Source organism: Panthera onca, chromosome A2 (assembly GCF_046562875.1).
Source record: "Panthera onca isolate mPanOnc1 chromosome A2, mPanOnc1 haplotype 2, whole genome shotgun sequence".
In the NCBI taxonomy this organism is placed as follows: Eukaryota; Metazoa; Chordata; class Mammalia; order Carnivora; family Felidae; genus Panthera; species Panthera onca.
In genome coordinates, this window is record NC_138340.1 from 14,508,412 (window position 1) to 14,534,503 (window position 26,092).

The 26,092-nt window shown below is 49.6% G+C and overlaps 2 protein-coding genes across 5 annotated transcripts in view; one reads left to right on the forward strand and one right to left on the reverse strand.

Moving 5' to 3' along the window:
* The window catches only part of SUGP1 (SURP and G-patch domain containing 1), a 31,504-nt gene extending 21,674 nt beyond the window's left edge, over window positions 1-9,830 (reverse strand). The window contains exons 1-4 of one of the 2 annotated variants that reach the window (XM_060630743.3): window positions 9,575-9,830; window positions 7,328-7,502; window positions 3,145-3,245; window positions 1,473-1,673 (exon numbers count right to left, since the gene is read on the reverse strand). In XM_060630743.3, coding sequence (XP_060486726.2) covers window positions 1,473-1,673; window positions 3,145-3,245; window positions 7,328-7,502; window positions 9,575-9,608 — 511 coding nt within the window. In that variant the 5' untranslated portion in view covers window positions 9,609-9,830. The remainder of the gene's footprint in view (window positions 1-1,472; window positions 1,674-3,144; window positions 3,246-7,327; window positions 7,503-9,574) is intronic. The other variant, XM_060630742.3, reaches the window with a different exon arrangement.
* A 91-nt stretch (window positions 9,831-9,921) lies between these two features.
* MAU2 (MAU2 sister chromatid cohesion factor) overlaps window positions 9,922-26,092 on the forward strand; it is a 30,601-nt gene continuing 14,430 nt past the window's right edge. For 2 of the 3 annotated variants that reach the window (XM_060630744.3, XM_060630745.3), the window contains exons 1-8: window positions 9,922-10,239; window positions 18,848-18,865; window positions 19,272-19,337; window positions 19,998-20,093; window positions 21,760-21,854; window positions 24,187-24,214; window positions 24,517-24,672; window positions 25,916-26,062. In XM_060630744.3, coding sequence (XP_060486727.1) covers window positions 9,964-10,239; window positions 18,848-18,865; window positions 19,272-19,337; window positions 19,998-20,093; window positions 21,760-21,854; window positions 24,187-24,214; window positions 24,517-24,672; window positions 25,916-26,062 — 882 coding nt within the window. In that variant the 5' untranslated portion in view covers window positions 9,922-9,963. The remainder of the gene's footprint in view (window positions 10,240-18,847; window positions 18,866-19,271; window positions 19,338-19,997; window positions 20,094-21,759; window positions 21,855-24,186; window positions 24,215-24,516; window positions 24,673-25,915; window positions 26,063-26,092) is intronic. The other variant, XM_060630746.3, reaches the window with a different exon arrangement.

A 26,092-nucleotide genomic window follows, 5' to 3' on the forward strand; every position in this document is an offset into this window, starting at 1 on the left:
AGCCAGCCATTTCTCCAAGAAGTCCTGGTTTCCACGAGGGAGAAAGTGTGTTTCCAGACCACCATCTGGGTGCCAGAGGCGCTCACTGCAACAGGCTTAATCATTACCTCAGGGCCTTTTCAGTGAACAGAGCTATAAAAATATTTCTTAATATTTGTATTAGCCTCCCCGCCTTTGATCCACGTGGAACTTGCCTTTGTATCTTATTGCTGGCCTGTTCATGAGGCATCTGTCAGCCCATTTACGCTCACGTCCCTTTTATGAGAACTCCCAGGAGAAATCTCTCACTGCCAGTGCCTAGCAATGTTCACTGCTCTTGGCAAGAGGGCTAGACACTGAAACTGCAGCCAATCTTATTCCCTTTGTTGCTTCAGCTGCCAAGAAACTGAGGGATAGGGGTCAGGGACCTATGGCTTGAGGAGGATCCTTAAGAGGTCACAGGGACATTCTGTACCCACCTTTCCCCCAGCCTTACCCTCTTCCTGAGTGCCTGGTGATGACCTGCTTGCCATTTATAGGCACAGGTGCTTTTCTGGGGCTGCATCAACAGCAGGCCATAATAGGCCTCAAGGACCTTGAGACACTGCCTCTTGTGAAGCAGCACTTCCCATCAGAGCACTGTCAGAGCCGCTAGGATGCCTCAGGAAAAGCACCCTCCCTGGCTCCATCCTGAGAGATACTCTATGGTGCGAGGTTGGCCACTGACCTACTCAGATGCATGGCCAGAAGCCAGCACCCTCATCCAGGGTAACAAGTCTAAAGGCTATCACAGCATAACTATATAGTTACTTCAATCTGTCCTCACTGTCAGGGTGATATGACTGCACCAACCAGTCTGGGGCAGAGGTGGTGCAGGCATCCTCATGGCTCAGATGGTACTGAGGCCTTATTCTGAATGTGGATGTAGTTAGACACAGTAGGAGCTCTGCTGCCACCACCCTCCACCCTCCTACACAACAGGGCGTGGACTGGCTTTCCAAGAAAAATGATCATCCTTCCGCAGGGCAGGAGAACATGCCCTCCAACACGTGGGCCTGTACCTCTGGCCCAAACTGGTAAGCACAATAATCCACAATGGGAAGAGGCACCTCTGGTTCTAAGAGGGCTCAGAAAGTGTGCACCCAGGCTAGGGAGCCATGGAAGCTCCTCCTCTCATGTTGGACAAGGACAGACACAAGCAAGTGCTCCTCAGAGAATGCCCCTGCCCTGGTTGGAGACCAGTCTACATGAGCAGAGGATGGTTCCTATGGCTCCCAAGACAAAGTCCACAGTCTAGAGCACCTCCACACTTCCCTCTCACTTCTTCCCACGTTCTTGCTTCATTCCCCCTAACCATGGAGGGCCCCACTCTGGCCCTCAGCTCAGCCTGGAGGCCCCCCACCCCCAGCCACACTTTCTTCGCTGGCTGTGGGTCGCACCCACGGAACTGGAGGAGCAGTACTGGAAGGAAGGTGGCAGCCCCCGCACCTCACCTTTGATCTCTAGCCACTGCTCGTAGTCTTCCTCCTCATCCTCATCAGGAGACTGGAAGACGCTTGGGCGGCTGGCCACAGGTAGCTGCTTGGCATGCACGTAGTTCTTCACCTGGCCTGGTGGGCTGCTGATGAGAGGAGGCCTCTTGCCGGTGCGGGGGAGTACTCGAGTAGGGGCACTGGGCGTGCTGGGTGGGGCATCTTGGGATGGAAGGAAAGATACTCATGCTCAAGGTCTGTGGTGAACAATTCCCCGTCTTCCCACCTAAACGTATGCCACAAATGCATTAAATGGGGCTGGGTCCTTGGCTTCCAGCATGGCAACTGGTAGGGGGTGGGAGCTCATTGAGGACGCCATCTTCATTTCATAGAAGAGGACACTAAGGCTCAGAGAGGAATGACTTGTCACGGTCACCCAGCCTGAAGAAAATAGGCTGAGCTCTGCAGGCAGCAGCTCTGGCAGAAGCCTCCCTAACACCTGCACTCAAAGCCCAGGGATGTGCCAGCTCTTCTGGATAAGACCTGAATCCCCACACCTGGCTTATAACCACTTCCTCTCATTGTCAGTGGCAAGCTGATGACAGCCTATTCAGGGCTTTTCAAACACAACTCCTGGCCTGAGGGCCTGCGGTGAAGGACTGATACAGTCTTTCCTCCCTTTCTGTGAGTGAATTTGGCTTTAGGTTAATTTTTTCAGCTGTCTCCTAGAAAACCTGACAAAGATTGATGGTGTTTTGTTTGGTCAGAAACGTTCTTACATTAAAAGTAAGCTGATCAGTAAATTGCACAACCACAGACATGGGTGGGCTCCCTACAGCAAGGGATTCTCATACCTCACATGTCTCATGGAGCTCCTGTGGGCCAGGTGCCCCCCCTCCCCCAATGGATAAGGGTCCCATCCCTCACATCTGAGCTGCTGCTCTAAACCACACTGCGGCCCCACAGTCCTGGTGTTGGGTTTATAACCCTCCAGGCAGCTTCCCTGGTATAATCTGAAATTGGTCCTTGAACTCAGAGGGCAAGGAAAGACCAAAGAAAGAGGCAGGCCACTCCAGGTTGGTGGGTAACAACTGTAATAAGCAACAGAAACTTACATGAGGCTTGTCTTAGGTGGCAGCAAAATGAATGGATCCCCACACCCACCCACCAAATCTTGAAGGTTTGTATTAAAAAAAAAAAAAAAAAGGCCTTAAATGGGTTCAGTCACATATACCATGCAGGTGTTCTCAATACCACATCCTATCTCAAGGCTATGTGCTTAGAGTAGCCTCTGGGAGCAGGGAAGACAAGGAAGCCCCACATTTCAAGTATAGGGGAGAGACTGAGAAGCCTCTGGAGTGCCAGGATCCAGCTCACAGGCACATCTTTTCAATGACATTCCCCAACACCTGGGCCATGTTTAGTCAGGGCCCCCCACCCCCGCCGACTGAAACCTGGCTTATTTGTCTCTGTTCCTATGGGGCAAGCACTTTGAAGGCTGGGTTTATGCTCTCCCCCTGGGCATTTACTGTAGGAATGAGAAGAATGAAAGTCCTCAATGAATGCGGGATGAGAGGAAGAAGTCTGAGGTGGGACCTGCCGTTTCTGAGACGCCCAGGGACCCCCAAGGGGAAAGAGCTGGCAGAGTGAGCCCCAGCAGGGGGAGACACAGGATGGGGGAGACCGCACTCACCTGTGCTAGTTTGTGCCTTCTGCAACTTCAGAAACTGCTGCAGGAAGCTGCCATCATTAGCAAACTTGTTGGAAACAGAAGAGTTGTGTGCGTTCGCAATTCTAGACCCGAGACAGAGGACAAAGAAAGTGAGCCACAAGAGGAAAGGCAGGGGCCCGCCTCGCCCGTTCCCCCCCAGCATGCTCACCTAATGGGACCCAAAACCTGCTCCCAAAAATGTCTGGGAACTACTGAGAGCAGCCTTCATTGTAAGATGGAACACTCTTATTCTGGTCAAGGCAATACTACCTATATCGATGTTATCTCTACCTGCAATATTGACCCTACAGGTGCAAACGGTATCTCCAACAAAACAGCTTAAAAGCACCTGATCCTCCTGCACAGCACCTGTCGTACTTGTCAACTAATTAGCTGGGCTGCTTATTGGCTCCTATGTCTGTCTCTCCTGCCAGACAACAGAGATTTCTAAGGCAGGGCCTGTGTGTCTGCGTCCATGTGTGACTGCAGTTCTGGGCCTGGGCCAGCCAGCGCTTCTGTGGGTATCACAGGTGCACAGCACAACACCCAAAGCAATCTCTTGGTGAAATAACTAAAGGAGAATATTATACTCTTATTATTTTTACGCTCTTTTTTGTTTGCCAAAAGTATATTTAAACACGTATTTTCAACAAGTCAGCACTAAAGCAAACCCAGGGACCCAAATGTTTAATTCAAATCTTGGGGCGCCTGGGTGGCTCAGTTGGTTAAGCTTCCGACTTCAGCTCGGGTCATGATCTTACAGTCCGTGAGTTTGAGCCCCACCTCGGGCTGTGCTGACAGCTCAGAGCCTGGAGCCTGCTTCAGATTCCGTGTCTCCCTCCCTCTCCCTCTCTCTGTCCCTCCCTCAAAAAAATATTTAAATTCAAATCCATTTTCCCTGCTGATAAAAGCAATAGATGTTTATTATGGAGCAATCAGGAACATATAGAAATAGAAATCAAAGGGAAAAATACGAAAGTCTCTTCCCCTCAGAACAGCCACTGTTGACTCTTCGGTATTTTTCTTTGAAATAGAAGGAAATAAGGCTACAATCATAGTATATATCTTATTCTTCCATTTTCTGCTGTAACATACAATCTTGCCCAAATCTCAGAAATTCCTTGTATATACTGCTTTCAAGGCCCTACCTTACTCCATCCAATAATTGGTAAAAGCTTATTGAGCCCATAGATCAGGCCTTTTTCCGTTAAAATTAAGTTTTATTCTTCTAGAAATGTTATAACGAACTAAAAATGGAAACACCCTCATCACAAAAAGCACTGGTTAAATAAATTATAAGACTTCCATAGGGCTGCAGATGAAGGAACCCTGAAAAGCTAAAATTTTAGAAACAAAGCAATAAAGCACATTAAGTGAAAAACAAAAAAAGCAGGATATGAAACAACTATAGTATGGCCCTATTTATATCAAAAAATATTTGAATTTAAAAACACAAGTATTTGAGTTAAAAATTATTAGAAAAATCCATCAAAATGCAACCAGCACTGTCTGTGGGTTGCAGGGTTATGACTGATTTTGGTTTTGCCTCGTTTTCCTCTCCTTTACTTTCCAGAATATCTACTCTGTATAATTTTTTTTTTTTTTTTTTTAACACAAAGGAGGATCTGCAGATAACTAGCTTTAGCATTAAACAAGCAGGGCCTCTGGCAGCCCTTGTGCTCATACTGTTACCTCCCTCAAGAGGGAGGGAAAGAAAGTGGGGACAGTGAAAGGCAAGAAACACCTCAGGGCAGCAGCAAGACAGCAAATGAATCCCACTTATTAACAGATGGTAAGGGATATTATGCCGTTAAAAATGTTGGCTCTTAGGGGTGCCTGGGTGGCTCAGTTGGTTAAGTGTCCAACTTTGGCTCAGGTCATGATCTTGTGGTTCGTGGGCTCAAGCCCCGCATCGGGCTCTGTGCTGACAGCTCAGAGCCTGAAGCCTGCTTCAGATTCTGTGTACCCCCCTCTCTGCCCCACCCCTGCTTGTGCTGTCTCTTTCTTTCAAAAATGAATAAACATTAAAAAAAAAATTTTTTTTAATGCTGGCTCTTAAAGAACAGATAAACAAAACATGTTTCATCCACACAACAGAATATTATTTGGCCATAAAAAGCAATGACGTCCTGACGCATACTAAAAAGTGATGAACCTTGACAGCATTATGTCCAGCGAAAGAAGCCAACACAAAACGCCAAATGTTATATGAAATGTCTACAATAGCTTAATCCACAAAGACAGTAAATTATGAGCTGGGGAAATAAGGAGTAACTGCAAATGGGCACTGCGTTTCCTTTTGGGGTGATACAAATGTTCCAGAACTAGAGAGTAGTGATGACTGCATGATGCTGTGAATATACTAAAGAATCACTAAATTGTACAATTTCAAAGATCAATTTTATGGCATACTAATTACATCTCAAGAATAAACCTTAAAAACTACGATGGTTCTAAAGAGTTGTAATGCAAGGAAAAGCTTTTCTTTTAAAAAGTTGAGGGGGAAGTGGCAAATAAAATTGATCACAACTTTGTGAGACAAAGCAAAGACATGGGAGGGGACTATAGCAAAGTGGATGTCTTGAAGCAACTTGAATACTTCTTATTTCTCCAGTGAGAAAGTCTATTGTTTTTTAAATGTTTATTTATTTATTTTGAGAGAGAGCGCAATATAGAAAGCAAGCAGGGGAGGGGCAGAGAGAGAGGAAGAATCCCAAGCAGGCTCTGCACTGTCAGTGTGGAGCCTGACACAGGGCTCAAACTCACAAAACGTGAGATCACGATCTGAGCCGAAATCAAGAGTTGGATGCTAAATCGACTGAGCCACCCAGGCACCCCTTCAGTGAGAAATTCTAAAACTTGTTGTTCTATGCTTTTACAACAAAGAAATTAACTTTATTTCCAAAGCTACCTGTATTATGCACCCACCCACGTGATGCTCCCCTTCAGCTGTCTGATCCTGGTGTTGGGATCCAGCTGATTCTGGGATCTCTTGAAAGCATTCCTACAGGTCTTTCCCATCCTGGTACAAGTCCTTCCATAACTCTAGGGCAAGAGCCCACAAGCCCACTGACTTACAAATCACTCCATATCTAGTCTCCACATTCATGAGTGCCTCAGAGACCCCAGGCTCTGGGTTCCCATAAGAATATGGTCTAGGGGCGCATAGGTGGCTCAGGTGGTTAAGCGTCTAACTCTTGCTTTCGGCTAAGTTCATGGTCTCACAGATTGTGAGATGGAGCCCCATGTCGGGCTCTGCGCTGGCAGCGCGGAGCCTGCGTGGGATTCTCTCTCTCCCTCTCTGCCCCTCCCTGCTCATACACACACGTGCTCTCTCAAAATAAATAAATCAACTTAAAAAAAGAAACAATAAGGTCTAAGTTCTGCCCTCAAGGAGATGCCACAAATGCTTAGAAAAGGTAGGAGGGGAGCTGGGCCAGCTCTGGAGAGGGTTTAATATGTTCCATGCTTCACACCCCAGAGGAAGGGGCCTGCCTCTCTGATTATCGATCTCCAGCCTGAAATTCTTGGATCCTGTCATCCTGATCACATCACCCCTGCTCAAAACTCTTGGGAGCCCTCAACATTTCTCAGGAAAGGCAGGAGGGAACGCTGCCTGATCTACCCCCTGCTTGGCTCTGAAACAATTCCTTTGGTGCAACAGCTTAGCCACCTGACACACAAGGGCTCTCTTCCCTTCCTGCCTTCTGCCAGACAGGCCTTTCCCTACTTCCTCAACAGGCTGGCTCTGAGAACACAGAAGAGCCTCTTCTGGGCTCCTACAGTGGCCGCTGCACCAGGGAACACACTACCTCATGTTACCCACTGGCAGCTCTGGGGGTAGAACTGGCACTCCCTTTATTAGTAGACCATGAGTCCCATAAGGAAAGAGATGGAGTTTGGGTCTTTGCTCTGTGTTACATCTCTGGCCCCAAGCCCACAGCTGCTCAACACTAAATAACTGGTGAATACAGGCAGGCCATCTCTGAGCTCCCACATACCCCTCATTTCTCTCTTGCCACCTGAGCCTCCTGAAAGAGCATCTGTGTCACTCCTTGCATCATCAGGCTGTGGTCAGGTGCAGGTATAACCTGACTGATCTTGAACACAAAAACTTCTGCCAGTGACCCTCTAAGACCCCAATCCAGCCACAAGGGGCACTTACTCGCCAGGATGTGGGGGCTGAGGGCTGATGACCACCTGATTCTGCTTGGCTTTCTGCTCCATTTTGGCTTCAATTTCACGTTTCTTCTGAGCAATGAGCTCTTCCTGGTGAAGTATGTTCATGTTCATTTTTCCAGACTTGGGAGGTGCAACCCCAAACCACCGGTTAGCTTTCCCTGGGGAGACAGAAGCAAATCAGAAATCATCATTGCAGGGGGCACCTGGGTGGTTCAGTTGGTTGAGCATCCGACTTCGGCTCAGGTCATGATCTCACAGTTCGTGAGTTCGAGCCCCGCATGGGGCTCTGTGCTGACAGCTTGGAGCCTGGAGCCTGCTTCGGATTCTGTGTCCTCCCCCCGCCCCTCTGCCCCACCCCTGCTTGTGCTCTGCCTCTGTCTTTCAAAAATGAATAAACATAAAAAAAAAAAATCATCATTGCTCTACAAACATGTTCAGCAGCTGCTACAGGAACGGCCCAGTTGCTGCTGCCTGCATCAACAGACATTTAAGCGTCCGTTTCTTTATTTACTCCATGAATGTTTACTGAGTTATGTACCAGGTGCTCTGCTCAACTAGGGAAGGGATCTCACCTTGGGGTAAAAAGACAATAGACTTACAATGAAAAAGTACCCACAAAATCCTAAGAGCTCTCTGATAGAAACAAAAAAAAAAGGAGGGAAGAATAATAGAAGAGCAACCTATACAGCTAGAGCAGCCAGAAAATAACTGTTAGCAAAGACCTCTTAAGCTAAAACCAGAAAGATAAAGAGCCAGCCTCCTGAAAAGCCACATGGGGAACTATCTTGGCAGAATAAGGAGAAGTTGCAAAAGCCTAAGGCAAGAAGAAGCCTGGTATAATCAAGGACCAGCAAGGGCCCAGTGTGACCAGAGTGGACTGTTACAGGAATGGGGGTGGGAGGCCAATGTAGGAGTCCAGGTTTTACTTAAAGGGCTTTGGGAAGTGACAAGGGAGTATTATGCTGACAAACAGTATTTTTAAGGTCATTATGGCTACTACTTGGAGAGAGTACATGGTGGCAGCAAGAGACCAATAAGGAGGTGTACTGGCTCCAAGTAAAAGATAATGGTGTCTTCAGATGACTGTGTTAAGTGTAGAAATGAACAAGACACTTCAAAAGCTTCCCATGGGACTCAGGATAAAATCCAAATTCTGAAAGTTGACTTTCAGAAATGACTCCCCTCCTCACTTCCACTTCATTCTTTTTTTTTTTTTTTTAACTTTATTTTGAGAGAAAGAGAGAGAGAGAGAGAGAGAGAGCAAGTGGGGTGGGAGGGGGGAGTGGGAGAGAGAGAGAATCCCAAGCAGGCTCTGCACTGTCAGTGCAGAGCCCGATGTGGGGCTGGAACTCATGAACCATGAGATCATGACCTGAGCTGAAGTCGGACGCTCAACCAACTGAGCCACCCAGGTACCCCCCACTTCATTCTTGATATTCTTCAAAACGACAAGCTTCCCTCCAGGCACTCCCATAGCTGGCAGCCTCTCATCTCAAATGCTTTCTGCTTAAAAAGACCTTCCTTGACTACCTAGCATCAGCAGCCTCTACCTCCATTCTCTCACATCATTATAACCTCTGTAAATATTTCCTCTTGGTGCACTGTCTGACGCCCCAGTAGAAAGTAATCTTCAGGAAGGCAGGGCCCTTTTTGGTTACCACTGCAACCCCAGCGCCTAGCATTGTGCCTGGCACACAGTATTCGCTGAATGGGTGAATGCACCCCAGTCGGAGGTTGGGGGGGGGGGGCGCGGCCAGTCTGGGAGAGAGGGAAAGGTAAGCCTTGTGTTCAAGTGGGGGCTCGAAAGACCCAGGTAAGTGTGTACAAGGAGTCCTAGAATAGTTCGGAAAAGCAGCTTTTCCAGAAAGCGGACACAGGCCAGACGGCGGCTGCTCGAAGAAAGGGGCGCAGGACAGCCCAAGGTTGCCGCTGTTTCGGGGAGCAGAGCTCTGAGCAGCTCTGAAGGCGATTATTTCGGAAAGAGAGCGCAGGACTGCCCCAGTGGCGGCCTTTACGGAATACCCGCGCCCTCAGCAAACCAGGCGGTGGCGGCAGCAACTGGGTCTGGGGTCTCGGGAGACAGGGAAGATGCAGAAGCCGCCGCTTCGGGACGCCCTGGGGGCTGAGGCGAGGGGCTAATAGGTCGGGGTAAACCCAACGGGACGACGAAACTGCGACGCGTAGCCCCGAGGACCCAGGCGGACGCTTGAGGGGAGGCGGGAGCTGTTACCTGCAACATCCCGGTTGTCCATCTTGAGACTCATCCAATCCCACAATGCTCCGGTCCAACTTGAGAAGGCTAGTTATAGTGCGCATGGCCTGACGGGAGATGTAGTCTGTGTCGGCCAACCAAGCCCGGCCACTCCGTGGATACCTGGAGCCTTTCCCCAAGGAAAGCAAACCTCAGCCTATTGGCAATTTCTGGTCTCAGTCCCGCGGACCAAAGGGCATCGCCTTTTCTCACACCTTCCCGGAGCCTCAGCCACTCCAGAGACAAACTACATATTCCAGAATGCTTTATGCGGCAGCTCTCGCGAGAGACGTGAGAAGCGCCCCGCCCCGCCCCGCGCTCCTGCTTCCGCCTCCCTGTGGCGGCGGCTTGTTGTTGTGGAGGCCGAAATGGCGGCTCAAGCGGCGGCGGCGGCTCAGGCGGCGGCGGCCCAGGCAGCGCAGGCGGAGGCAGCCGAGTCGTGGTACCTGGCGCTTCTGGGCTTCGCCGAGCACTTCCGCACTTCCAGCCCGCCCAAGATCCGCCTGTGTGTGCACTGCCTGCAGGCCGTGTTCCCCTTCAAGCCGCCTCAGCGCATCGAGGCCCGCACGCACTTGCAGCTCGGTTCCGTGCTCTACCACCACACCAAGAACAGCGAGCAGGCGCGCAGCCACCTGGAGAAGGCGGTGAGCGCGGACCCGGCCGCGAGGGAGGAGGCGCGGGCTCTTTTCGGGGCCTGGGCTGACGGACTGCGACCCCGGCGGGCAGGGGCCTCCTGGCCCGTCTTCGGGGACCTGGGGCGCGACTTCAGGACGAGCAGCAGGACCCCGAAACCGCCAGCCTCTCAGGGCACCCGAGGGCCTTTCTCTGTACCTTACTTAACGTCTTTGGTGACACGCAGGGCCCCAGGACCCCGCGCAGGGTACTCGAGAGTTGTCTCATCAGGAGCAATAGGGTCCCCAGATTCTTCAGGATTTCGGGAGGATATCATCTTGTTGGCGCCCATGGGAACGCCACCAGATCTGCCAGTGGGTCCTGCAGCTTCCTGCTCTCCAGGGCTCAGCCCCGGGGGCATCACCATGACCGTTCCTTCCTGAAGTGACTCAGGATAGGGGAGGGTCAAGGTGACAGTTCAGACAGTTCAGGCAGCCCTTGGGAGCCTGAAGTTTGGTCTCTCAGGAAACCTAAGAAGGCATCCTCTCCCTGGACCCGGAAGTCTGATAGAAGTATCTGGAGGGTATTAAGCCCCCATCACTGATGCAGGAGTCGTAGATGGGAGGCAGAGGGTCAGAGAGAAGAGGTTAAGATCCTGTAAGGAGGCAGAACTCAGGGGGCCTACGTTCCAGGACCATTTGGTGGAGTGGGGTGGGGGATGCCTAAGCTTCTGCTTTTTCTGTATCCATGGTGACTTCTCTTCCTCCCACCATCTGTTTAGTCTATCCCCTTCACAAGAAAGACCCCATCCCCCCATCTTGACTTGTGGGATCTCGGTGCTTCAAAGAATGTGGGACAGTGGCCGTCATTGTGCCTCTTCTGGCCTTGGCGTTGTTTCTTATCATGGGAACACTGTGCTCCTGTCAATCCTGTCCATTTGCCACTTACCCAGCTTTATTCTGGTTAGAGATTTCTTGAGAAGAATCAACTTAAGTTTATTTATTTATTTATTTTTGATTTCTTTTAATGTTTATTTTTCATTTTTGAGAGAGAGAGATGGAGGGCAAGCAGGGAAGGGGCAGAGAGAGAGGGAGACACAGACTCCGAAGCAGGCTCCAGGCTCCCAGCACAGAGTCCAACGCAGGGCTCGAACCCACGAACCGTGAGATCATGACTTGAGCCAAAGTTGGAAGCTTAACTGACTGACCCACACAGGCGCCCCTTTATTTTTTTTTTTTAAGTTTATTTATTTTTAAATTTTTTTTTTCAACGTTTTTTATTTATTTTTGGGACAGAGAGAGACAGAGCATGAACGGGGGAGGGGCAGAGAGAGAGGGAGACACAGAATCTGAAACAGGCTCCAGGCTCCGAGCCATCAGCCCAGAGCCTGACGCGGGGCTCGAACTCACGGACCGCGAGATCGTGACCTGGCTGAAGTCGGACGCTTAACCGACTGCGCCACCCAGGCGCCCCTATTTATTTATTTTGAGAGAAAGAGAGCGAGCATGAGTGGGGGAGGGGCAGAGAGAGAGGAAAGAGAAAGAATTCCAATCTGCGCTGAGGATGCAGAGCGCAACGCAGAGCTCGATCTCAAACCATGAGATCAAGACCTGAACTGACATCAGCAGTTGGATGCTTAACCGACTGAGCCATGCAGGCGCCCCAAGAATCAAATTAAATGTTTAGAACTTACTGATCTGAGGTAAATCCGGGCCCACCTGTGGCTAGTAATGAATTGCCTTTGGGAAGATATCAGATCTTTGCAAACTGTAGAGAGTTGGAAGGGGACTTTAGTCCTTCCTTGATCATCTCCCTTGTTTTAGGAGTGAGGCAGTATGGGTTCAGAGAGATGAAGAGATTTGCCCAAAGCTACACAGCAAGTTATTAACAAAACTGGCTCAAACCTGGGCTCAAGGTCACCAACTTCAGTGCCAAGACAATAAGTCATTATTGTTTCTATGAAGTTTCTTTTTCTTTTTCTTTTCTTTTATTATTATTTTTTGACGTTTATTTTGAGAGAGACCACGAGTAGGGGTGGGGCATAGAGAGAGGGGGAGAGAGGGAATCCCAAGCAAGCTCCACACTGTCAGTGCAGAGCCTGATGTGGGGCTCAAACCCACAAACTGTGAGATCATGACCTGAGCAGAAACTAAGAGTCGGACTCCTAACTGACTGAGCCACCCAGACGCCCCTAAGTTTTTTTTTTTTTCCCCTTTTATTCATTCGGCAGATATTCAGCTCACATCAGGTGCCAAGCTCTATTCTAAGGGCTATGGATCAGGGATGACTAAAATAGTCCCTGTCAACGTGAGCTTATGTTTTAGTAAAGAAGACAAACGTTGAATATGTAGTAAAAGGTTAGGCACTGGTAGAAGAACCATGGAAAATATGGTCCAGGGTGAAGAGATGGAGTTGATGGGGAGCTTTTTTTGGCAGAGGTAGTGGGAAAGTCTATTTGTAGGCGTGACATTTGAGCAAAGGCCTGAATGGGATGGGGAAAGCGAACCTGAAGAACAGCTCAGGATGTCAGGTCGATCCTGTGACTGGATAGTGTAAGGTCTCTCCTAGGCAGTGATGAGGCTGAGATTAGACGAAGCCCCAGACTTCCTTAGGTGTGGGGGTGCTGGAGACTGACTGCTTAGGCCTGGTGGCCCAGTGCCTTCAGTGAATTGAGGTTCTAAAGCTCTCTTCTCTGGATTAACAACAAATTCTGCCACCTTCCTTGCTCAAGGGTCATTCACTCTTTTTCCAGCAGTGGTTCATAGTTGCTGTGTATGTGGTCACATTTTGCCCACCCAGTGCTGTGCAGGGGAAGCAGTCATGCCTCGGATTACTTCCTTGTAGCCACTGGGCTTTTGGACCCATGATTTAAACCCTTATGCTGGTGAAGCACCTTCCCTTGATTTTACAGAACCCTGAATCTTGTGGGGTTTTCCACAGAGCCACAAGGTCGCCTCTGTAGCTCACGCTGACCTTATACTTGGAAATCCCTTCCTTTCTGTTGGGTGTATCCCCAGCTGGGAATTTGTCCAGATTTCAGTTAAAGTGCTGTTCTCCATGCTGTTTTCTTTCTGCAATTGTATGTTATCTCCTATTGTGTTGCAACATAAGCATGCTTTCTTTATCTTCGCTCTTTATTGGTCCTGTGATTTCCCCCAAATCAGGGTGCTATCAACTTTTACTCGTTCTTACCCAGACTCGCTCAATAAAAAAATCAGAATATATTCTTCTTTTAGAAGTGGTTTGTTTCTAGTTCTGAAGAGCAAATGGCCAAAGAATTTCCAGTTTCTTTTCAGGGAGCCAACACAGAGTATCAAAAAGGTTTTTTTTTTGTTTTTGTTTTTTTTTAAAGTAAACTCTACCCCTAACATGGGGCTTGAACTCACAAACCTGAGATATAGAGTTGCATGCTCCACCGACTGAGCCAGCCAGGTGCCCCAAAACCTTTTTTTTTTTTTTTTTTTAATTTTTAACATAAACGACTGCAGTATTTTGTGACTATTTTCTCCTTGATCATTCCTCTTGCTGTTATTTTCTGAACACGTTTTCTCTAACTTATAAGTGCTTTAGGTAAAACTTTTTTTTTAAGTGTTTATTTATTTGTTTTGAGAGAGAGAGAGAGAGAGCAGGGGAGGAGCAGAGAGAGGGAGAGAGAGACAATCCCACCTAAACTTAGTACCACATTCAGCTTCCCTGTTATTTTCATATCTTTTGCTTTCTCTCTGAGAAATCCCCAATCTCCCTGGTAATCACTTTTTTTTTTTTTAATACAAAGTCAGGTTATTTATCCTCTGTTTGCTTACTGTCAGCATCTAACTGCCTCAACTGCATTTGTAACCTGTGTAGAAAACCTATAACATCCCCATTGGCTTCATCAATTGACCAACTTTGGAAGAATCCTCCATTAAGTGTTTCCATCAAAGGTATGGAGGCTGTTTCTCCCTTTGCTCAGCAGCTTGCTTGCTTTTTTTTTCCTTAAGATTTTATTTTTAAGTAATCTCTACTCCCAGCGTGGCACTTGAACTCACAACCCCAAGATCAAGAGTTGCGTGCTCTTCCAAATGAGCCTGCCAGGCGCCCCTCAGCAGCTTTCTTTGAGGTCACAGCTGTTGGTCTCTCATTGGTTCCTGCCTCTATGGGCCCTTGGAGCCCCTGCTGGCTTCTTCACTCCCTGGGTCTGCTCAACAACTCCTGTAGCTCTTATGGTGCATGACTGGACGCTTCACCTGAGAGTCTCCCCTTTTAGATTATGGTTTTGGCAGTGATGTGTGTGTGTGTTACCAGAATTTTGGGCTGCTCTGGGACTCCTGGTCCCAGTTCATGATTATAAGAGATGTCTCTTTGCTGAGAAATCTCTTGGCTAGAGAATGTGTGAAGTTGTCTTCTGCAGGTTCTTTCATACTGTATTCCTTGTCATTTCATTTTTACCTGGGATTTCCTCTTGCTGAACACCTGTTCTTGGGTATATTTTCAGTCTTCGCTGGCCTAATTTTTACACCGTTGTTCCAGCAAACAGTCCCATTTCAGTCATTTGCACATCCTCTGCGGAGTCAGGAGAATCTTTGTGTCTGTACTTAGATGTAGATCTATACCCCCTTAACTAAGCTTTTGATCACATTTCCTCTTTATTCTTTGGTCAAGAAATGCAGCATCATCCTTAGACTTTGCTGATTCGAATGCCACGGAGGAATAAATGCTGCTTCTCTGGAATGAATTGTGCATTATTTCCTATAATCTAGGTAGTCGTTCATTATACAGTGATTTGTTTTGACTGTGGTATCCTATATCCATGCCATATTTGCTTACTCTTTGAGTTTGGAGTGGAGCTGCTTTTCAGTGGTGGTTTCACTTACCTGACTTAGAAAGTAGCTCCAAACTGTGTCATCCAGATGCCTGTTAATTCCACTTCCAGGTTTGTTTTGTTGTTGTTATCATTGTTGTTTTTAATTTATTTTGTGAGAGAGAGAGAGAGCAAGCACGAGTGGGGAAAGGGCAGACAGAGAGACAGAGAATACCAAGCAGGCTCCATGCTGTCAGCACAGAGCCCAACACAGGGCTCCACCCTACAAACCGTGAGATCACGACCTGAGCCAAAACCAAGAGTCAGACACTTAACCGACTCAACCACCCAGGCTCCCCCACTTCCAGGTTTAACCTGAGAATCTCTGGTTTACCTTCTCAGCAAGTGATTAAATGCTTCCCTTTCTAAGGCCCGAAAGGACTTAGTTCTGGGCCTTTCATCAGCAGGCATGGCTGGAGCAGATCTTTCATCCTTCTGCATCATGTCCTGCCAAATTCCATGCCCCATCGCTGGGAGCAAAACCTTGTGCAGAAAGTGTATTTGCAGAGCTTGGCGTTAAGCATTTTCATGGAAGAGTGTGGTCTGTGCTTCCTCCTGTTTTCATTTCTATTTTCTTCACTCTCACTCTCTGTCTCCTCTGAATTCAGGATGTGAAATCTGTCTAGGAACCATCCCTTCACGGTTCCACCAACTCGTCCCCCTGCCTCCCCTCCAACCCCTGATTCTTCCTCTTCCTGCTTGGGAATCACTGAGGTATTGTTGCCACCTTCTACATGCCAGGCTCTGCATGTGGTCTTCTTGGGGACACTGTCTCATTGGATCCTCAACAAACCCATGAGGTAGGGACCCCTTCCAACTTGTCAGTGACATTGCTGAAGGGGTTTCTCCTAGTCAGGGTCACACAGCAGAAAGAGGCAGGCTGGCTTCTAAGTGCTGAGCTTCCATCCCAAAGGAGTTGCAGTCGATAACTATTTCTGTACATTTTTGTGGTTTAAAAACCTGATTAAAAAAATTTATCTGTATTTTGAGGTACAAGAAGCCTTGACACTCTCTCAGCCCTGGATGGAATCTTCAGGCATGAGAGAGAGATGCTCCTTCAAGCTCTTCCACCCCTCATAGCTTGTACTGATTCTGTGGTGCCCCTCACTTACCCTGAGGGCCCCAAGGTGACCTCAGGAATTTCTAATATGTTAGTTTATATCCCTGTCCGGCACCTGCAGGCTGCCCAGCAGTGAGAGGCTCTGACTTTGGCTTCTTTCCTGTCATGAGGCAGGAGATATAAAGCTATTTTTTAGCATTACGCCATAAAATATAGATGGGGTAGCAACTTTGTATAAAATAGGAGCCTTAGATAAGGTATCCTCTGTACTTCAATTGTGAGGTATGTTTTCTGAAGTCTACATATTTCTGGTTTGTGAATCTATGTTGCAAGTGTTACAAAGACACAAAAGTGAAGCCATTTGTTCCTTGACAGTTGTTTGACTGACATTCCGGGGAAAGTGACTGAGTTGCCCTGACAAGGGCCAGTCTTGTAGCTCTCCCAGCCCAACCATGTCTCCAGTCACACAGGTTCCTCCACTGGTTCGCCCTCTCCTTCCAACTGGTGGCCTTCAGGAGCCTCTCTTGCTACACTGACCTTCCTTGTGGGGAGGAAGTGGTTCTATAGAAAGCACACCCCGACTTCTGTATTTATTGGCTCCATTGACGTCACCTGTTTGACTGAAACGGGCCTGGCCTCCATGGGAACCCTGAGCCCCTTCTGTCCCTGCTGCAGGGGGGCCTTTGGAGGGGACACGCAAGTTGGCTGCAGAAAACCTTTTGCCTGGGCTCTACATGTGTGTACGTGCATGTGTGTCAGGAAGGACCCCTGTCAGTAGTGCTGGGGCTTTTTTTGGTCTCCATTCCTTTCACCTGCTCCCACAGTGCCTCCTTCTGGCCCACCTATATTTTGCAGGCAGCTGGTGTCAGAGGCAGTTCCAAGTCTTTCCCTGCTCTGCGATTTCCTAGCCACCATTCACCCTAGGCCCAGAGGCATCTCTGTTCCTAAGACCAGCAGCCCCTTGGGCCCCTCTTCCTCCCTTCGCATTCTCTTTGCTGTCTCTAGGTGCTCTTAAACCCAGATCTGATTAGGTGCTTCTGTTTTATGACTCTGACTGAGATAGGCTCCAGGAATGATATTGGGGCATTTTGATCCATAGGCAGGGCTGCCACATTAATGGTACAGAGATCCATTGGGCCTTCCAGCCTCACCTTCCTGCCTTCCGTCTTTTTCATGGCTTCTCCTCTGCCTGGGGCATCTCCCACTCCCACTTTGCCTGGGGGACACCTCCCCCTCACTTTCTACACCATCACCCTCAAGGCCCAACCCAGGCTGTCATCCACGCACACACTGTTCTCCCACAGAGCATAGTGAGTCAAGGTCTTCTGTTCGGCGCTGGATCCTCCCGCCAGCAGTTGCCAAGACTCTGAATGTAGGATGAGTGGGTCGGCAAGGACAGTGTCAGTTGCATGCTTGGGTCCTAGGTGGTCTGACGGAGTGTGGTTGGTGTAGTTCATGTGGTGGACTGGCCCATGCACACCCTCACCAGTGCCTCCTGTTGGAACGTGGAACTGCAGGGCACAGCAGTCTCCAAGTGGGAGCATGTCATCTGAACCCTGTGCTGGTGTGTGTGCCAGCAGAGAAGAACAGTGAGGTCAGGTCTTAGAACTGTCCCCACAATCCTCTGGCTGGATTTTGCCCACACCACTCCTTCTTGGAGCTCTCCTGTGTCCACTCTGAGGCTAGCTTTGCTCATTTCCAAGCATCTTTTAAAGTGGAAGATTTTTGGTGCACGGTGGTGGCTCAGTCGGTTAAGCGTCCGACTTCGGTTCAGGTCATGATCTCATGGTTCATGGGTTCGAGCCTCACATCGGGCTCTGTGCTGACAGCTCAGAGCCTGGAAGCCTGCTTCAGATTCTGTGCCTCCCTCTTTCTCTCTACCCCTCCTCCACTCGTGCTCTGTCCCTCCCTCTCTCAAAAATAAATAAACATTAAAAATTTTTAAAAAAATAAAGTGGAAGATTTTTTTTTAATGTCCATTCATTTGTTTTGAGAGAGCACGTGTGTGTGCACAAGCAGAGGAGGGGCAGAGAGTGAAGGAGAGGGATCAATCTCATGACCACTACATAATGACCTGAGCCAACATCAAGAGTCAGACACTCAACTGACCAAGGCACCCAGATGTCCATGGCATCTTTTTTTTTTTTTTAACATTTATTTATTTTTGAGAGAGAGACAGAGCATCAACGGGGGAGGGCCAGAGAGAGAGGGAGACACAGAATCCGAAACAGGCTCCAGGCTCTGAGCTGTCAGCACAGAGCCTGACTCGGGGCTCGAACCCACGAACCGCGAGATCGTGACTTGAGCGGAAGTCGACCGCTTAACCGACTGAGCCACCCAGGCGCCCCCATAAGCATCTTGTAAGTGTCACTGCTCCAGGAAGGACTGACACCTGCAGACCCACTCTCCAGTTGTAACTGATTTCTTGTGTCACTGTCTGCCAGCTGTCAGTGTACTGCAGTGAGTGGTACAGCGGGGCTGTCTCTACTCCTGAAGCATCTCTGCTTTGGTGGGAGGGGGCTCCAAATATGACTCTGGAGGCTGGCAGGACAGAAAACTGCTGTCCGAAGGAGGAGCAGGTGCTCATTTTCCCATCCTTTCAGGCCGAGCAGGTCACCTTCCCCCTTAACTGAGCACCTGGAGATTTTGGTGACAGGACGACCTGTGTAAACCCTGAAGTGGAGCCAGTAAGCAGGCATCAAGTGTTTGAGAATTAATTCTTTTTTCTTTTTCTTTTCAGTGGTTGATATCGCAGCAAGTATCCTTTTCCTGTTGGTACTGTTCCCTTTAAGGAAAGCTCCATTTGAAAAAAATAATAATAATAAAGATTGTATTGCAAACTTGAACGCACCCCCCCCCCCCATAAAGCACCCCAGAGTTTTAGGCTTTGCCCCACCTAAAGAATCCCTTCTTCGATGTGGCCACCCTTATGGACCAGCATGGCATGCCTGGGTGCCATGCTCCTCTGTATGTCCTATCAGCTAGCTCTGTACCCAGGTGGCACCAAAACTAGGGACTGCTGGAGGAGAACGTGAACTTGAGGTTTTAGAACAGGCAAGGATGTTTCTCTCCCACCAGCCGCTGTAACATAAGAACCCCAAGTTGTGGCCCTTGTAAACTGACCACTTTGCAGTGTCTCTCCTTCCTTAACTGGATGTTATTAGATCCAGCAGTTTGAAGATGTTAAGTTTGAAGCAGCAAGTCTTTTGTCCGAGCTGTACTGTCAAGAGGTAAGAACAAGGTTTCTGAAAGCAAAGTCACTTTCCCTGTAGTAAAGGCACAGTGACAAACTGGCTCTCAGGAGTGGCCTCTCTGCTGGCTTTTAATACTTCCCATTACTTTTCTACCTCCGGTGCCCTGGCACAGAGCATCCATGAGTCGTCACCTGCTAATGAAAGCCAGCAAAATCTTTTTACCAAAGACTGTTGGAAAACAGCCTTGTTCCTAGGTTTAAGGTGATTAGTTCCTAACAAGTCCATATGCCTTCTTAACCTGGTTGTGATCTCAGGCATAGCTGAAAATCACCTTTCCTCACTTTGAGCAGTCACGTGGGAGGCTCCCTGGGCAGCAGGGACTACATACTTCACATCCCTGGCCCCTCTCTCTGGTTGTAGAACAGGAAAGATGGTAATTTGTCATCTAATTTGACTGTTCGGGATTTTGGACTAAAGTTAGTTGAATGAGGAGTTATTTTAAGAGCAATGCAAAAACTTCCCAGCCAGTGAGTCCAATAAAATCTTTTCTTCTTTTAATAAAGTAAATTGGCAACCCACAGATCCTTTGGTGAGCGTGAACAGGAGTGGCCTTCTGGCGCCACAGCTGCTGCATAAGGAATCCAGCTTGCTTGCCGGCTTGTTTTTTCCTTCCCAAACTTGACTGTTTCCTTTCAGAATTCTGTAGACACAGCAAAGCCACTGTTGCGGAAAGCGATCCAGATCTCACAGCAGACTCCATACTGGCACTGCCGCCTGCTCTTCCAGCTTGCTGTGAGTACCATGGACCCAGCCAAGAAGCATGGGGGCCCAGCAGGGGCTGTGACCTTGGGGCAGGTGTGCCCCAAGTACAAATAACAAACTCCAGGACACACAGACCCTCCTCAAGCTGCTGCACTGCATGGGTGGGGACACAGGGACATTTCTTTTACCTGCTAACCAGCCTCCGTCCTTGGCAGTACCCCCACCCCCAAACAGCCGGCACCTAAGGTGATGGTGGGAGTGTCCATCCCCCTGGGGGCTGACACAGGGCCTTGTCTTCATGTTCCCCTCTCTCCTGGTGCTTCATTTGGCCTGTGTTCATTTAAATATGGGGAGGGGCGCTTGGATGGCTCAGTCAGTTAAGCATCCGACTCTTGGTTTTGGCTCAGGTCATAATCTCACGTATTCATGAGTTCAAGCCCCCCATTAGGCTCTGTGCTGGTGGCGTGGAGCCTGCTTGGGATTCTGTCTCTCCCTCTCTCTCTGTCCTTACTCCACTCACACTGTCTGTCTTTCTCACAAATAAATAAACTTGGGGCGCCTGGGTGGCTCGGTCGGTTAAGCATCCGACTTCGGCTCAGGTCATGATCTCACACTCCCTTGAGTTCAAGCCCCGCGTTGGGCTCTGTGCTGACAGCTCAGAGCCTGGAGCCTGCTTCAGATTCTGTGTCTCCCTCTCTCTCTGTTCCTCCCCTGTTCATGCTCTGTCTCTCTCTGTCTCAAAAATAAATAAAAACATTAAAATAAATAAATAAGTAAACTTTAAAAATTTTTAAATGAAAATAAATTTGTTTGGGGAGCATTTCTTGCCAGTAGCCCACTGTGTTTTGTAAGGACTGAGCTGAGATTGCCACTTACCTATTGGGCAATGAATGCCTGAGTCAAGCCTGGGCTCCGTGTAGGTCCTCCCTTCATCTCCCCAGATATAGGTCGTCCCTGTATTCTGAGACACTCAGTTGGTTGGGGGGCTTTCTAGGCTGGGCCTTCCTGGCTGCAGTGGAGGGGCTTGCCGGCTGAGGATCAAGATGAAGGACAGTAGGCTCTACTGTGAGGGACACCTCTTGTTGTGGGCTCTGCCCATACCTCCCCCTTATTGGCTGGATTCCAGTCTCTCCTGTCTCAGAACCTCCCTGCCCACCAGGCTGCTCTCACCTACCCTTCATGACACAGCCCTGTCACCTGCCTGTACAGCCGGACTGTGAGTCACCTGAGTCATTGGGCACCACATGCATGTAGGAACCCAAGCTCTTGACCAAGGTCCTGCAAGTGTACCTTCCTTTGAACCTGTTAAAGCCTCTCTGTTTGAAACATCTATAGGCACTTAATGCCTGAGGGAGTCCCTCCTTGCTTGGGACTCCTCTGGCCACCTCCCTAGTGACTGCCCCCAAAGGCAGTCTGCAAAGCACACAGACACACTCACAAAGTCTCAGGGGTCTATGCCCATAAGTATTAACTGCTGGCTCTGTGAGCCGTGAAGCTTAAATGAGGTACACTGTAGGTGAAGTGGAGTTCTGTACCCAAAGCAATTAATGTGATAATTTGGTTGATTTAGCTCATAACTGACATTAAGACAATTTTGTTGGGGTGTGGGGAGGTTCAGTTTTAAGTCACCAACAGAGCACTGAGGTCAGGTAGTAGGTGCTATAAAGTAAGCGTCATTGCTCTCTCTCCTTTTTAGCAACTGCACACGCTTGAGAAGGACCTGGTGTCAGCCTGCGACCTCCTGGGCGTGGGGGCTGAGTATGCCCGAGTTGTGGGATCTGAGTATACACGGTAGGCACCCTCTATCCGCACTCCTCTCCCCCTTGGAAACAGCTGGCTATCTTGTCCTGGACAACAACGAGAATTGGCATTCTGGCTCGAAAGAGGGATCACTTTGGTGCATAGTAAAAAAATGTGGCGATTAAAGCAGCACCAGACATCTCTTGCCCCATCGATTTATGAAGTTGGAGGGGAGAAGCTACTGACAAGGGGAGAGCAGCCCGCATTCTCAGTGCTTGCAAGAACGTAGTGTCTCTTAAAATAAAAAGCATTCGTATGATGTGCTGGGCTGGCCCCTTTCTGGCACAGATGCAAGAGCAGTGCTCCCAGAAGGTGGTGTGCTTGGCAGTGCCTGTGGGCAGCCCCAGTGTCCCAGCTTTTAGATGTACAACAGGAGACAGAATGAGTGGACGTTCGTGTAAAAGAGGGGACGTAGGTTCATGTTACCCACAGAACTGCTTAGACCAAGGTCTGGAGACTGGTGCCTTGGGATCAGGGGTCAGAGGGCACTGGTGCTTCATTGTGTACCCTCCATGAAGGTGTCCAGTCTGTCTGCCTCTTTTCCTGTTGAAGAGAAGAGCCCTCTGCAGTAGACGGGCACAGACAACAGTGCTCTTATTCTGTTGTATGCATTGGGGTTCTGGAAAGTTAAGTTTCACAAGGCTGATCTTACCCCATGGAATTGTTGGGAAACAACTGTTCCCGACTCTGTTCTTTGAGCTCTAGACTTGAAAGTGCCCGAGAGGAGCCACTCAGTTCCCCCTAGGCTGTCTTGGCCTCTTGGCTACCCTGCCTTGAGATGGTGGCTGTCACATACTCTGGCCCCACACTCCTGGCCTTCCCTGCCCCCCTTGTGCTGTAGCTATCACTAGGTTCATGGTGACAGGCCCTACAGGGCATGGGGACAGCTGAACACTCTACATGTTCTCTCTAGAGTGTCTCCTTACAGGCTTCTGTGCCACTGTGGACAGGCAGCCTGGGTGGGCGACCTGGGTGTAGACCCTACAGTCTGCCTGCCGTGAAGTAACAACAAGGAATGGTGTGGTGGCCTGGAGCATCGGCATCTGTTGTGCTATGTGATTGTGACCTCCCCACCTCAATCTCCTCACCCAGAAAATGGGAAGAATGTCACCTACTTGATGGGGTGTCAGTTGGAACACACGGGGATTCTGCCAAGACTGTCAGGAAGGAGACTTTGATATTGAACAAACTGGGGGCCTGGGGGCCTGTACGACCACAGGGATTCCTGAAAGCGGCAGCCCCTGCCCCACACTAGCATGCTGAGGCACCTTGGAGCTGAGTTTGAGGCCAGGCTGGCCCGGCTCCTTCCCCTGTTATTTTGGCTGTTCTCAACTTTTTAACAGCTTGGAGTACCTGATTAGCTCAGTGAGAAGATCATGCAACTCTTGATCTTGGGGTTGTGAGTTTGAGCCCCACATTGGATAGAGAGATTACTTAAAAATAAAACCTTTAAAAATAATAAATATTTTTAAAAATTCTTTTATTTATCTTGAGAGAGAGAGAGAGAGAGACAGCATGAGTGGGGAGGGGCAGCGAAAGAGGGAGAGAGAAAATCCCAAGCAGGTTCCACGCTGCCAGCACAGAGCCCAACATGGGACTCGAACACACGAAGCCATGAGATCATGACCTGAGTCGAAACCAAGGGTCAGACACGTAACCAACTGAGCCACACAGGCGCCCCAAAAATAATAAATTTCTTAACATGCTCATTTTATAATTTTTATGCTTATGATAGCAGTACACACACATTTAGAAAGTTACAAAAAGGTTTCGGTGTTGGCTATAGAAATCTCCTGGCCTCATTGCCCCCTGAGGGTTGAGACAGGGTGGTGAGGCTGCTGATGTGCCTGGGGCTTCCTGAGTTTATCTCTTTAACCCTCAGGAGAATCTGAAGGGTTCAGAAGAGGAAGTAGAGGCGTGGATTTGAGTTCAGGCACCTGAGCCTGTGTGCTTGCCCCCTGCCCAGTGCCATCCACTGACACAGAAGCCCTGTCTACACTGTCAGCCAGGGTGAAATTATGGCAGACTTGCCATTCCATACTCTGCTCCTCCACACTTTCTGAGCACCTGTTTATGCCTTCTGGGCTTTTGAGCCTCATGAACATCTAAACCAGGCAAAAATAGTAAAGAAAGATCAAATAGGGTAAAATAGAACAGTTGTAAATAAAACACATCTCACTGGGGCTGGAGACCACCAGGGACTGCTGTCATCCACTTAATTATCCCCAGAAGTGGCACATTAGGTCCCCATGAACATTGGGGTGGCACAGTCGTCCCAGGAGATGCCAGGGCCCCACAGACTGACTCACCCTCTCTTTTCCAGGGCATTGTTCCTGCTCAGCAAAGGGATGGTAAGTCAAGGCTGGGTGGAGTGGGGCTGGTTGGAGGACATGAAGCCAGGCCCTGCTCACTTGCCATGGTGCAGCCCCCCTTGGGGGCCCAGACCCTCATGTACAGCGGGCTGCAGCAAGGCCGAGGCCCTGGTGCCCCTGCTGGGTTCAGAAGTGAAACTCATTCCAGGTTGTGGGATTTGTGCTAAGGAAGGGGCACCCTGGGTTTGTTTTGTGCCCTCTTTGTGGTGCTGGTGGTCCCCTGGAGGGGGGCAGCCCTGTGCACCAAGGGGTGCTCCCACCACCTGCGTCTCCCTCCCCAGCTGCTGCTGATGGAGCGCAAGTTGCAGGAAGTCCACCCGCTGCTGACCCTCTGTGGACAGATAGTTGAGAACTGGCAGGGGAACCCCATCCAGAAGGAGTCTCTGCGTGTCTTCTTCCTAGTGCTCCAGGTGACCCACTATTTGGATGCTGGGCAGGTACGTAGTGCCTCCCGTGTGAGGGCTGATGGGGATTGAGCAGGCTGTGAGTAGGCTTCCTGCCAAGATGTCACCTCTGTGGTTGCATCCTGTCACTAGCCACACAACATGGCTGTCGTTGAGAGCTCAGCTTCTGCTCCACACCTTGTCATGGTCTGGCACAAGTGCTTTGTCCCTGTGAGCAGAGGGCACTCCGAGAATGGGAGTCTCCTGTTCCCAGCATAATGGCAAGAGTATTTGTGGCGCACACGTCTACTCAGTGCGTGGACAGTCGAAGGCATCTAAGAGCAGTTTGGGAATCCATGAGAATAAACTGAGGATTCTGGCATGGTGCCTGGCACACAGCGGGTGCTCAAGCAGTGTCTGTCCACACCCCACCCCCTGCCCCAACTGATGACGGCTTTATGACGTTCAAGTAGGGACTGACAGGATCAGCTGTATCCAAGAATAGACTAATTATCGTGTGGTCGAGGAGCAGCTGCATTTGTGCGTGGGTGAACGTCTCAGCCTTTTGGGGGTGCTACTCCATCTTCCCCACCCTGTCCTAGTGACCAACCACAGGCAGGACCTCTCTGGTGTCCTGGGAGGCCGCAGGTGGAGCCTAGTGGCTGTGAAGGCCCCAGAAAGTGCCGAGTAGGTGTCTCATTGGTGAAGGGCTTCCTTCGTTCTCCCTCTTGCACCCAGCTGTGCCTGTTGAGCCAAGCACCACACTCAACACATAGAAACACAGAACAGACACTCATGGGGTATTGATGGCTGTGTAAATGGCCTGTGGGGGCCTTGGGACAGGGCTTCGCTGTGCAGAGAGGCCAGTCTGTACAAACCATGGCATCTGCAGGACTCCCAGGTAGCCACTTCCCACCCCCTGGGATAACCAGCTGCCCCAGCCCTGTCCTTCTCTCCTGGGGTTACTACAGGAAAGAAGAAGCGTGATTTGAACAGGGTCTTTGGACAGACTTCTCGCAGGACTTGGTATTGGGCCCAGCACCGGGTGGTGGCCAAGCCTTAGTCCCATAGATGACCTACCTGGTCCTACCATGCTCCCTGAGAGCTGGCTGACCAATCTGGGGGTGGGCTTCCTGCAAGTAGTGAGCATAGCAGGGGCTCCTAGAAGGAGGGGGCTAAAAAGTTGCTGGACAGGCAAGACCTGGTTAGCTGCCACTGTGGGAGCCTTGTGTCCTGAGGGGCCTGGCACCTGGTGGGAGTGGGCACTCAGGCGTGTGGTGCCACTCGCCTGCTCCAGGTGAAGAGTGTGAAGCCGTGCCTGAAGCAGCTGCAGCAGTGCATCCAGACCATCTCCACGCTGCACGATGATGAGATCCTGCCTAGCAACCCTGCTGACCTCTTCCACTGGCTGCCCAAGGAGCACATGTGTGTGCTCGTCTACCTGGTGAGTCTCTAGAGGCCTGGGGCCAGGGTG